This window comes from Triplophysa rosa, linkage group LG3 (assembly GCF_024868665.1).
Source record: "Triplophysa rosa linkage group LG3, Trosa_1v2, whole genome shotgun sequence".
Taxonomy (NCBI): Eukaryota; Metazoa; Chordata; class Actinopteri; order Cypriniformes; family Nemacheilidae; genus Triplophysa; species Triplophysa rosa.
This window is the reverse complement of record NC_079892.1, coordinates 15,536,146-15,549,415: the sequence shown is the minus strand read 5'-3', so window position 1 is coordinate 15,549,415 and position 13,270 is coordinate 15,536,146. Positions and strand designations below refer to the sequence as shown.

The window sequence follows — 13,270 nt, the reverse complement described above, 5'->3', positions numbered from 1 at the left end:
ACGGAGTGGAATCATTAAGCAACGTGAATGGTTCGGTGCGATGGTGGAAAGCACTCATAGATCCTATGATCTATCATCAAGTCTTTGCCATTTTGTGACCCTCCCCCACCGCATATATAAAAAACTGACACCCCTACATGTGCCCATAAAATAATGAAAATATTGGACATAGTAAAAACACTCACAATAGCCTCTTCAGTTTACAGTGAGACATAAGAGATGACACCAGCTTCACTCCAGAATCATCAAGGAAATTGCCACTCAGGTCCAGTTCTGTCAGATGTGAGCAGGATTTTAGAGCTGAACTCAGATCAGTAAAGCCTTCCTCTGTAATATTACAAGATCTCAACCTGTGTGTGTTGGAAACACATGTTTAAACAGAAAGACCGGGACAGAGTAAAAGTAAATACATCAACTTCAAGAGTAATTACAGAAATAATATTGCTATTATAACAAACAAAAAAGGGGAAAAAAACATAATTTTTGCCCAAGAAAATTCTTGTTTTTCTTAAAAAATATTTTGATTTTGTGAAATTCAAGTAGAAGACCACTATCCCTCACCAGAGTTTCTCTAATTTACACCGAGGATCTTTTAGTAGAGCTATAATCTGTTTCACTCCTGAATCTCCGAGGTAATTTCCACTCAGGTCCAGTTCTGTCAGGTGAACGTGTAATCTCATAGCTGATCTCAGATCAGCACAACCTTTGGCACCAATTCCACACTGGTACACCCTGCATTAGAAATTGTTTAAATTGTCATCCTCACCCTTCCCATTATGTTAAATATCCCAAAACTGAAATTGAAAAGTAACATCATTAATGTTAGCTAATATTATTCATCACTGGCACACAGTAAGAACAAACTTTTATAAGTCAATCACTTCTGGACATTTCTAAGAATTGATTAGTTTTTAACATTACACAGCTTGTCTTGAAATACTCACTCAGGTTCTCCAGATGTTTTGAGCACCGGTCGAAGCTTCAGAGAGTGTTTCTCTAACTGACCAGATTTACTCAGTTCAATCTCATCCAGCTGCTCTTCTGAGTTCACCAACACAAACATGTGAGCTGACCACTCAGAAGGAGAGAGTCTGACTCCATATGTTAGTTGGGCTTTGATTTCCTGCACCAAAAAACGCTCATCTACTTCCATCAAACAATTAAACAGACGGCTGCTTTTTTCTGGAGGAGAATTCTGTATCATTTTCTTGATGTTTTCAGTTATGGCCTGTTTGATGCAGAATCCGCTTTCTCTCTGTGTCAGGAATCCTTGTAAAATTCTCTGACTGGACTCCAGTGAAAGACCCAGTAAAAAGCAGAGAAAATCATCCATCTGTCTCTCTAAAGCCCTGTCCACCACATTCTGGAGTAAGTGATACTCTGTGAAGCACATGTCTCCATAGCTTGGGTCAAGTTTTAGAATGGAGAATTCTTGAACATGACCTGTGTGTACATGACTACGGCCTCTGGTGATCATCTCAGTCACATATAAAGCTGCCAGGAACTCTTGTGTTCTGTGATTAACAAAACAGAATGACTTGTTTTTGTTCTGGCAAATTATGCCAGTTTTTATATTTGCAGAGCTTGTCATAATAGTTTCCATTCTTTTCAAATCTTCAGCACAAATAGAAGATTTCCCATTTACAAGCAGTTGAAAAGCTAGACAGGCCAAAGATAGGATGTTTTCTTTTGTCAGAAAATGAGAGGGCATTTTAGTCTGAGCTACTAGCAATGTTGCATACATTTGAGTAAGAGTCTTGGGGATCTCTTCATGATCTGTCCAGAGCATTGCCTCTGACATTGTTGCTAGAATCCTGCAGTAATCTGGTATGTGGCAAATGCTGTGGATACGTCTTGATGTCTTGATGTGACTGATGACTCTATTAGCCATCCTCTGGTCTGTAATACTCTTCCTGAAACATTTTTCTTTCTGTTTGTCATTAAACCCATTGAGCTGTGTCACGCGATCAACATATGTCTCATGTCTCTGAGCGGCTGCTCCTGGTCTGCTGGTTATCCAGATAAGAGACTTTGGAAGCAGATTTCTCCTAATGAGGTTTGTTAGTAGAACAGCAACTGAAGCTGACTGATTTACATCTGTAATCTTCTTGGTTCTTTCAAAGTCTAGAGGAAGTTTCAACTCATTGAGACCATCAAGGATGAACATGATCTTGTCAGAGTCACAAAGTTTCAAATCTTCTGTGATGTCAAAACATTGTTGCAGAAGCTCTATGAAGCTACATTTCATCACATTTTCACTGATGATGTTCAACTTCTGACATGTTATCAGAAATATATACTTGATATCAGTATGTGTCCTCTCTTCAGCCCAGTCCAGAACAAACTTCTGCACGGACACGGTTTTTCCAAAGCCAGCGTCACCCTTTGTCAGAACGGTTTTGATGTTCTCTCCTTCAAAGATCTTGCTGCACATAATCTCTTTATCATCAGCAGTGCAGAGAAACGTTTTCTCTCTCATGTTGTGCTCTATAAATATGTCCGTCAGTAGCTGTCTTTCTCCATTAAATGTTCCTTCTTCCAAATACATGAGCTGCTGTTTCATTCTCTGTTTGAAAGTCTTCAAATGGCATGCTGATACTACACTTGTGTTTTCTTCTGATGCATCACCAATATTATCTATTTTGAATATAAATTTAGTCTGTATCAAAGAATTTAGGAAGTGTAAGGAGCATCTAAACGAAAAAAGTCATCTACTCAAGCTCATATTATCAAAAAAAGTGTCAGACAATATCACAATTTCTCTACGTTTCATATGGTTTATTTTTATGTATGTATGTAAAGCATAGTTCTTGTTTGTTTATTGCTTACCTTGAGAGTATTCTTGCATGCTGCTCTTTGGACAGGGCGGTTGACTCATGTCTTTAGTTTTCTTGTCCTCCAATATAATAAACAAAAACAATAAAACACACTAAAGCTAGTTTTGCAGACATGAAGTATGAATATATGGGACTAAAAGGCACTATCAAAAAAGGCTTTACAGTATATTACTTAGGCATCTTATTTTAATCCAAACATTCTAAACTATGAATCCTAAAATCTAACATTTAGATTTAGATCCATTCATTTTCCCCCTTATTATTATTGTTATTACATTGTATTTTAATTCTGAATCAAGTAATAGGAAACAAAATGCTTTTCATATAACAATGTACATTTTTGACTGTAATCAAAATGCAAAAACTGACACTTTCAGAATGTACTGTACAGTACTGTATAACATGTATCCAGCTGTACATGTTCAAATTACCTTACTGCTGGTACCCTCATCTTCTGGCTTTTTCGTCTTCTTCCTTTTCTGACTGATCTCTCTGCAGGTAAAAATCATTTTTTACTTTTTAGAAAACTGGCAGGTTCAGTGGAAACAACATCTCCTAAATGATTTTCTTTTTTTAGCAGTTTTTTATTTTACAGAAATATGCTGAATATGCATATTGGAGACTGTTTTGTTCAAGAGACTCTTTTGTTATGCATATTGAGTATAGAGATTGAGCGCTATAGAAACTACTATATAGAAACTAAACTACTTGCTTGAGCCTTGTGTATGTAAACCTCTGAGATAGTTATTCCTCTCTCTGGTAGAAAGAAGAGGCTTCTTCCAAAGCACAGCCTGTCATGGTAACTGTCTTAAATATACCATACATTGATAATAAAAATAAATTGCTCAAAAAAGATTTTGTAATATTTCTCCATCTTTGACTGTCAGCAAAAGGGGGAAAATAATAACAATAAATGAGTCAATGAGTTAAAAGGTTTTATAATCACCCACCTTGCATCCCACTTTTCTGCGGAAGCTAAAGCCTGTTGAGGAGTTCTTTGAGGCGTATCATCAGATCTGTGAATGTTACACACATGAAAACTGATTCAATTTATACTTCTTTGACATTACAACTTTCCACCATGCACAGTTCCATCTAGAATAAAAATATAAAGTTGAATGTTGAGATTTTTACTTATATACTTGTAATACTTATAATAATCATCACAAACTGCTAATACACACGCATTACATCACATCAAAAATGTAAGAAATGCTGCAACAAAGACAGGCAATACCTGCACTAAATATACAATATAATGTAAATAAGAATGTCCTCCCACCTTCTGCCTTTATTGGTCTCTGTTTGTGGTCTGCAATTTTGCTCCTTTGGCCTCTCATCTTCTTTTGTAGACTCTTCTGGCACTTTAAGATGATTACAATAAATGTGTGTTCACAATTAGAATTATATACCGTTTCAACGCATATACAATTTTGTAAGTTTATTTGATGTCATTCTATGGCACCTGTATGAGTTTCTTTCTTCTGCAGAACACAAAAGAAGATATTTTAAAGAATGTTGATAACCAAACAACATCGGCCCTCATTGACTTGCATTGTATGAACAAAACCACCGAGACATTTCTCAAAATATCTTCTTTTGTGTTCCACAGAAGAAAGTCAGATACAAGTTTTGAACCACTTGAGAGTGAATAAATGACAGAACTTTTATTTTTGGACACTTTCACAATGCACATTAAACTTTTAATTCAGTTTAATGTAGCACAAAATAACACTCACCTGATCTGTACATCAGTAGATATGCAGACCTACAGCTGTGTATAAAAGATACTTTCAACAACAATGAAAATACCTTTGAGTATGTATATGTTGTACTTAAGCCAAAAATATATTGGCTCTTCCTAACCCAATATATCACACACATTATTCTGGGACAGTCTGTTATTTCTATGTGGACAAGGACATATTGACCATTTATGAATTTGCCAAATTTATTTAGATGTTTTGGGAATTCTATTGTAAGAATACTACCTGTGCCTAATCAGCTCGGTGGTTGTGCAATCAACCTGGAAGAAACAGGGTTTGGTGGGTGAATCATCAGAGAGAAAGTATCTCAACATCTCAATATTATTTTCTAAAAAAAGACATTTACTCTGACATGTGCTTGGTTCAGCATATTAAATCTGTACACACATACAGTTGTGCTTAAGATTGTTCATGCCCCATGGTAAATATACAACTGTACAAAGAAAAAAATTACCTTTTGAACGATGTGATCATTGAAATAAAACCATTTTTTACTCTCATCTTTAATAAACACATCATAATGGCCACTTTTGTATGTGCCATGGTGGTTGATGATGACATGCAACTCATAGTTTAGATCATAAACCTGTTCAGATAAGAACACATTGTGTTTAACACATTACTCTATAGTACTAATAAACTGAAGTTGTGGTTCAAGCTTAATAGTCATATGAGTACTTTTCATTAATTTAAATTAAAAATAATTCAAAGGAGAAAAGAGAAAAATATTACTTTTCTTGTTTAAGCTTTTAAACTGTTCTCATTTATTAAAAAACATTTCACTTCATTTCAGAAATAAATAAAGGATCCAAATGTCCATTTACAGTAGATACCTATTAAACAAGCACCAGTAGGCAAAAACTGTGTACATGTGTACCATGTCAATGTTGTTGCTGTTTTTCGTTACCTCAATTTCTGAAGGAAAATTAACTTGATATTCATTTTTACAATAGTCAACTCCCATCTGTGTTAAGGTCATTTCAAATCTTTTTATCTGCAGAGTCAAAATATCTGGCCATTCCTTAATGTAATTTGCCTGTGAAAAAAACAACAACAACAACAGGTCACTCTATTTATTAAAATGTTTCCTTACTTTCAAACAGTTGGGCAACATCATAATTAACTAACATATGCACTACATTGAAGTCAGCTGCTAGTGCTTAAATGGTTTAAACTACAGAACTGAGCATTTTAAAAATGTGAATAAATCTATATTTCACAAGAACACATGCCAATTCAATCTTAAAGGTGCAGTGAACTAGGACCACAATTTTAAGCCAAGCTTTTGTTGTATAAGAGGGAATCGTATTCAAGCGAACATCCTGTAAGTGTCAGAACTGAAAACGCCCTTGATACTGAAATAACAACTGTTATTGACACCAGGCTCAGCGAACGGGAGGTCCTGGAATGCACCTATCTATGACAGGTTGAACACCGCCTCCACAGAAGAATATTAACACCTACTTCTCGAGCCCTGCCCGCATGACAGTACTGAACACAAGCTGCACGGAACCAGATAGAGCGAGTGTAAGCATCATGCCGTTAAAGATCGCAAAATATTGTGCAGTGCCTGTGTAGCAGGGCAACGGATTGCCAGGTCGCTCATTAGCTAGTGTGAGGTAAATTTGTAAACCAATCCGGGCTCGTGGCAGGGTATATTAGACTGGAGTGGCTCTGTACCTGGATGCGTCATAATTGTTTGGGACTGCCCTTCACGGGAACGCACACTCGCAAACGAGTGGTGCATGGTCGTTTGTTGGTGCTTTGACTGCTGTGTATGGCGGGGCTCAGATCGGCATACTGCTAGGCACATGTATCTGCACTCCCGTATTTCGGATGTTGCGTAAGATGACTCTGTGAATCTCTCTTGGTATGTACTGACCTTTTTAATCATTGTCGTAAACTGTTACTGTTTTTAACCACGCGTTTCATGTTTGGCAGGTGATTGTACGTCCAAAGTTACCGTTATGGGCGGAAAGTAAATCCCTTGACTGCACTGCTGCTTTGCCCGGGGCTTCATTGTTTCTTTGCCGTTTTCTTCTACTTCAAGTATAACCAACGACTCCATTGTTATCTGAACTCATCTTTGGGTACAATGTGTATCTGAATGCATTTGCAATTTCATCTTAGTCTTTCTTACCACGGAAGGGTTACCAACGACTTGAGTGTTTCAAACCTCACTCTTGTTTACCGTGTATATTTGAACGCAGATTTGATTTCCTTTTAGTCTTTGTGACTCTACATAACTGATTGCTTTTGATTTTTCTTCTTTGTTTTGTTGTTTTGATTATTTTGTCATTTGATTTGGTTTTTCGTGTGTGTATATGTTTGTGGTTTTGTTTTTCAGTTAACTCATATTGGTAAGGTGAGAGACGTTGGCTGTGGGTGGATGTCCACAAACTGTGTTTCACGAGAGTGGCGTATCGAGCGTGGGGCGACGAATTAGCGACCCCTGCTGGCGACCTCTCTCCTTACTGATATGATGGTCAAATTGTGTTTTCTTTTGGTTGTTTGAAGTTACTTGATGAGGCCTTGTGCAAAATTGTTCCTCCTTTTGGATTGTGTGATTTGTAATAAAGCTTTATATTTTTCTACCTACTTTTGTTTTCGTTTATGCTCACTCCACCTCTGACTGTAAACCTGTGTGCCTAAACTGTGATTTCCCGGTGTTTCCCGGGTGGCATAGTCGAGTAGCTTAGTTTACTAATTGTCCTTGTCCAGTATCTTTCACCCTCCTTGCCACACCTGGTTGTGGAAGAACACAGTCGCTGCATAACCTTCTTTCGGATTCCGACAGTAGGAATGTGTGGTTGAAGTTCATTTCTAAAGACGTTCCAGCTCACATGGGGAAAACATTGAGCGCTTGTTCGCTTCATTTCAACGCGGATTCCTTGAACAAGTCACAGGTCGACGCTGGATTTGCGGAGAGACTAAAATGAAAAAGCAGTGCTGTGCTGTCATTATTGGATTCGATAGGAATGGCACAGTGTTTTGTCGAAGTCTGTTCCCCCTATGTTTCCTCCTATTAGAGTTGTTCCTCATAGCGCCCGCTACGCAAACAGCGTGTAGAGGGCGGGCGCGTGCACGTTCCACTGGTGATTTTCAATTATTTGTTGAAAATACCAGATATTCTCATACCATGAATTATATATATTTTCACATTTCCTGTTTTGTATGACTTCTAGCCATTCTTTGGTCTGTTCAGTTTGTTTTAAAATGTATTTTGTAGAACAACGCAAAATGTTGAAAAGCAATATAAAATACGTTTAAATAAATAAGGATGAATTTAAATACATTGTAAAATGGTTAGTTATGTGTATGGTAATTGAAAATCACCAGTGGAACGTGCACGCGCCCGCCCTCTACACGCTGTTTGCGTAGCGGGCGCTATGAGGAACAACGCTGAGGAAACATAGGGGGAACAGACTTCGACAAAACACCGGGAGTCTTGTGTTTGTTTATTTATCATGAAAACTCTCGTAACATTTGAGACCCGCAATTGCGGTGATCTTCTGTCCGGTTCGCGGGTCTTAAATACTGACATGTACGGTCATATATCACTAAACACCATACAACTATAGGCTATACAAACTATACGCAAAGCCTTGCCATCACATCCAGGAAATAAGTCCGTAAATTTGAGTAAAATCAAATTACGTAACGTTACGTGTCTAACCAAATTCACAGAAAGCTCCAACTAAGTCAACTACGCAAGCTGCTATCCAATCATAGCAGTGGGCGTTTACTCCCAAGTCTTCTATGCGGCCCGCCCTTAAAAACCCAGCGTTTCTCCAGCCGGCCTCAAAACCAGGGTAGAAAATAGCCTATTACTTATTGATTTTGATGTTTTTGAATGTAAAAACCATGTGAACGTCATAAGTAGACATCAGACAATAGTATAAAACAATAAAAACAGCCAGTTCACTGCACCTTTAATACATGCACGATAAAAATAAATTTGTTTGGCTTGCTGTTTCTTGGCTTAATCCCGAGAACTGCCCCAAAACTACACAACTGAATACAATTATGTAATTTAGGAATGAGGAGCAGTTGGCAACAGACAGACAGCTACTTAAAGATGCTTGTAAAATGACTGACACTTACAATTTGCATGTTTTTCATTGAGTCACAGTTAACACAGTAAAGTTGATCTTCATCATTCATCTCATGGACGTCCTCATACGCATACAAAGCTTCATGCTGTTTTAAAAAATAAAATAGCATTTAACAACGTTTGATGTCTTGATAAAAGTGAACAGATTTTCAGTCATGTTGTCATAATTTAAGACTATTTTAACACAAGTCAACACTGTACTCTTACCACAGCGTTTTGTCCTTTGTTGTCAACAGACATGGGTATTGACAGAAAATCTGTTTCTGCTTCATATTTTTCTGTGCAGGAATAACATTTGGTGGTGGTTTGCATGGTACCCCTAAAAACCTAGGAATCACCAGTTATTTTTTCTCCACTATCTCGATTAATATAGAAAGTAAGATAATAATTGAATAATTTACCTGAAATAACAAAAAAAAAACATGGTCTGAAATTACCGTTGATGGCTCAGGCGTTTTGTGTAATATCATCTGCAGATATTCTGCTGCATCCTGTTGCTCAAAAACTAACAGAGAAAAGCAGAAGATCTGTAGTGAGTGCTTTATTGGGTGGATGTGTTTTACATGATTAAGTTTTCTTATAAAACCTCTTCACTCGTATTTACCTAGGGTGCCAATATAATAAGTAGAATGCTCTGTTCAGTATTGGGTAGAATAGACTCTATGCACGATTGCTTCCACGTTTTGTCTAAGTCTGCTCAGTTACATCTAGCGCACGTCCATAGGGAACAATGACGTTTTCATTCAAAATGCACCTAGGATTACGGTCAACGATGTGAGTCAAATTATCCAAACAGTTCCACAAATATGATAAAAAACTAAGTAAACTTTTGCACTTACTCGAGGCTTGATCACAGAGGCACTCAACAATGCTCAGCTGTAGTGCTGTCGGTTCGCTGAAATTTGAAAGATTTTTCTACAAAACATATCCTTATCATTTGGTGACAAATGACCTCAGCCCTATGAGAGCGAAAGTGGCTTGGCCGCAGGGGCGGACTTACCCATTAGGCAAAGGTAGGCAATTGCCTGGGGCCCCAAGCTCCCAGAGGCCCCCAAAAGCAAGGGGTGGACTTAACCAATAAGCCATGTCTGCAGCTAAGTAGAGCCCCAAGGAATCATCAAAATAGTAGGGATATCCCTGTTAACATTTTAGGTTATTACATCTGTACAAAGGCACGCCCCCCATTATAGATTAGAGTGGACAATTTCATTTAGCACCGTATATGCGTGAGACGAGTTGGACACTAGCTGGAGAAAGTTAACACAGCGGCCGAGTTAGTACTGCCCACAGTGAAAGTGTCACTGTGTGGTACATTAGCTGCAAAACGAAGTTAAAGTCGCAGGGTAATAAAATAACAATGAAATGCAGCTACACCAGCGGAGAGGAAAAAAGATGATTTACAAAGATTGTTGCCAAAGTCTCTGCTTTTTCCCCACACAAACTCCACCACTTCTCCTACAGCAGTAGCGCATCTCTCTTCCGCCAGACACAGCACTCTCCCGGCCACGAGCAATGATAATGTGCCGGTGAGTATTTCTCTATGAACACCGACAACACAGTTATCATGACTGACGACCTAAACATCCGTCAAACAAAGAGTGCTGTGCGCTTGGTAGGAGAGGGCCAGTTAAAATGTAGAATGTTACTGTTACTGTTTGACTCCGCTGCGGAGACTGATGGGCACATAAAGACATAATCAGTCCAGTGCTAACGATTCGTACGCACTACTATAGATATTTGGTCACATTTAAATGCATGACAAGGAGAGATGGCACACTTTGTATATAGTAATCCCAGATGTAATTTTTTCCATGTTTTTCATTTGGGAATTCAATATTTCATTTTTGTTTAATTAGTGAGTATCTGTGTTAATTAAGCTTAGTTTTCCCCTGTCACTTTAACTGGGGGTAAAATGTTGAGTGCCTTGAGGAGGAAGAAAAATAAGGTTTGCAGTAAAGTAAAATGGCACATATTTAGGGCCCCTATACATGGATTTGCCTAGGGCCCCCAAATAACAAAATCCGCCCCTGCTTGACTGGCTGAGATTTTAGCGAACATACGTCATCACCCTGCGTGCATAGAGTCTATTGTATAGTGGAATGCACTGTGCATTGTTATATCTTAGTAATAGCTGCATTCTTTATATTACAAAAATCTTTCACACAACAAAGTAAGTTTCTTGTATTGTGTACTAATTTTGTGTGTTTTTAAAAAGACTAACCATCAGGGATGTTAAGAGCATCTGTGACCTCTTTTGTGTCAACTGCTGATTTTTCATCCTCTAGTTTCCTGAATAAATTAGCCAGTGCCTTTAAGATGTTTTTCTCTGGGGATTGGTCACTGTCCTTTTCTGGGCTAAAGAAAGTTTAATAATCAGTGGAATCAATTATGTACACTTGGCACAACAGTATGATGTTCATTGAATTAATAAGTATGTTGCATGTTTCTCACCTCAGCACTTTATTTCTATATTTAACTGTCATGAAGAGCGTCTGTAGAACTGTATTCAGGTAGCATGTCATCCCCTGATTTATCAACCCACATGGAACTGGGGAAAATAAGAAAATGTGCAGCTGACCTTTATAGTAGCAAACAAACACTGACAGACAAATGTTATCTTATTTCTTGCCACATCAATAATTAGACACAAAATTGAAAACAATAACATTCTCCTAAATCCATAAGCCATAACACAAGTCAGAGGAAACAACTTCCATTTCATCCCCCTGCTTTTCAGAGAAGGGCAGCCTAAAGCTTTAAACATGACGGATGGGAGGAGTTTGGCTGTCGCAGGTATACTTTATTCTTTTTTTCTGCAACAGCTTCATTTTGCCTTGTCATTAAATCAGTACACATTTACATATATTATGAATAGTGAAAATGTCATCAATATTCCAGAATAGTCAGCCTAGATGCAGTAAAACTATAGTGTATAAGATGTATGGTTAAAAACCATAACATTTTCCCAAGACACACGCAACAAGTATGTCTTCCTTCATTCTTTATGACAAAAAAGCACCTAATCATGATTTTATAAATGGTAATTATCAAATTTCCTATAGCATGTGAAGACAGAAATACACTGGACTGAAAACCTAAACTCCATTTACTTGCTCCGCACCAGAGAGAAACACAAAAACTGCACTTTTTTTGCATTAGGGCATTTAGTTACCAAGGTTTAATCCTAGATCATTGCTTATCTCTTCACAATCCTGCAAGTGGCTAGTGGTTTTCCAAAGTTCCTAGCCACTCAACAAACACAAACACAATTTTTTTGTTGAGAAAATACATTTTATCTGATTAAAGTTGACACTGAATTACTTGATTAGAGTACAATTAGGCTACTTGATTTAAAGTAATAAATGTGACATCTCATTAGCGTCATGTTTTCAGTTGGGCAGTTACTGTATGGTTTAGCGATTACATTTTCCACACGCGAATTCGCGAAGAGATCATTAATAAGTGCAAATAAAACAATGAACACACAAACCGATCAGTACAGAATCAGATGGATTTCCTGCATCAAAAATAAGATCTGGAAAAGTTTACTTATTTAATGGCGAAACAGAGAAACATTGGAAAGATTGAAGAAACAATCTACAGTCTTGCACCGCTCTCTCACTCGCATTGGCAGACGGCAGTGTGAAAACAGAAAGTGATGATCAGTATGACTCAAATTCAAATTACTCATTAGAACTGATTCGTTTTAACAGTTGAAACAATTCAGCCACTAAGTGAATCAATCCAGAATCAGCGAATCAATCAAAGTGAACCGCAGAACAGAGGATATGAATGAGCTGGTAAATAAGATTTCCCCTAAATAATACAAAGTATTGATAAATTGGTAAATAATAGTGAGAGAGAGGAACGAGCGAAAAAGAGAGGAAATCGATTTTCTTCATGTAAGGGCTTCCTTTATATGGCTATTGATTATATAGCGATTTAGATTTATCAAATTATCTACTCAAAGGAGCAATATGGAGATTTAGCAGCATCTAGTGGTGAGGTTGTGAGTTGCAACCAACGGCTCCACCCCTCCCCCTCCCTTTCGAAGCACTACTGCAGCTGATACAGGACTAAGATGTCATCATGTTTTTGCCGAAGAAGATAACATATTTACCGAATGCATTCTGTAAAGCAGTTTGTCCGTTTAGGGCTACTGTAGAAACAACATGTATGTGGTGTATGTATAGAAATAGCTCATTAATGTAATAAAAACACAATGTTTCATTATGTAAGGTCTTTATACACCATTAAAGACATAGTTTTGTATATTACATTGCATTTCTGTCAATAGATACTCCTAAATATTACACACAGCACCTTTACAGGTACGGTAGGCCTACTGCCCGCAGAGGTGGACGAAGTACACAACTTCCTTACTTGAGTGAAAGTACAGATACTACTGGTCAAATATTACTCCACTACAAGTAAAAGTTGTAAAGACAGATTCTTACTTGAGTAAAAGTACAGAAGTACGTGCTTTTAAAAGTACTCAAGTATTAAAAGTAAATTTCCTTTATGTCAGTTGTGCATTGTTTTATTGTCATATA

The 13,270-nt window shown here is 37.6% G+C and overlaps 1 protein-coding gene across 1 annotated transcript in view; it reads right to left on the bottom strand.

Annotated features, from left to right (window-relative positions):
* The window catches only part of LOC130551589 (NACHT, LRR and PYD domains-containing protein 14-like), a 30,831-nt gene that overhangs the window by 14,629 nt on the left and 2,932 nt on the right, over positions 1-13,270 (bottom strand). The window contains exons 2-17 of the mRNA XM_057329315.1: positions 11,169-11,265; positions 10,939-11,072; positions 9,155-9,222; positions 8,925-9,044; positions 8,708-8,803; positions 5,511-5,639; positions 5,058-5,189; positions 4,829-4,863; positions 4,577-4,611; positions 4,120-4,201; positions 3,788-3,853; positions 3,269-3,329; positions 2,830-2,896; positions 945-2,637; positions 562-732; positions 186-350 (exon numbers count right to left, since the gene is read on the bottom strand). Coding sequence (XP_057185298.1) covers positions 186-350; positions 562-732; positions 945-2,637; positions 2,830-2,896; positions 3,269-3,329; positions 3,788-3,853; positions 4,120-4,201; positions 4,577-4,611; positions 4,829-4,863; positions 5,058-5,189; positions 5,511-5,639; positions 8,708-8,803; positions 8,925-9,044; positions 9,155-9,222; positions 10,939-11,072; positions 11,169-11,265 — 3,151 coding nt within the window. The remainder of the gene's footprint in view (positions 1-185; positions 351-561; positions 733-944; positions 2,638-2,829; positions 2,897-3,268; positions 3,330-3,787; positions 3,854-4,119; positions 4,202-4,576; positions 4,612-4,828; positions 4,864-5,057; positions 5,190-5,510; positions 5,640-8,707; positions 8,804-8,924; positions 9,045-9,154; positions 9,223-10,938; positions 11,073-11,168; positions 11,266-13,270) is intronic.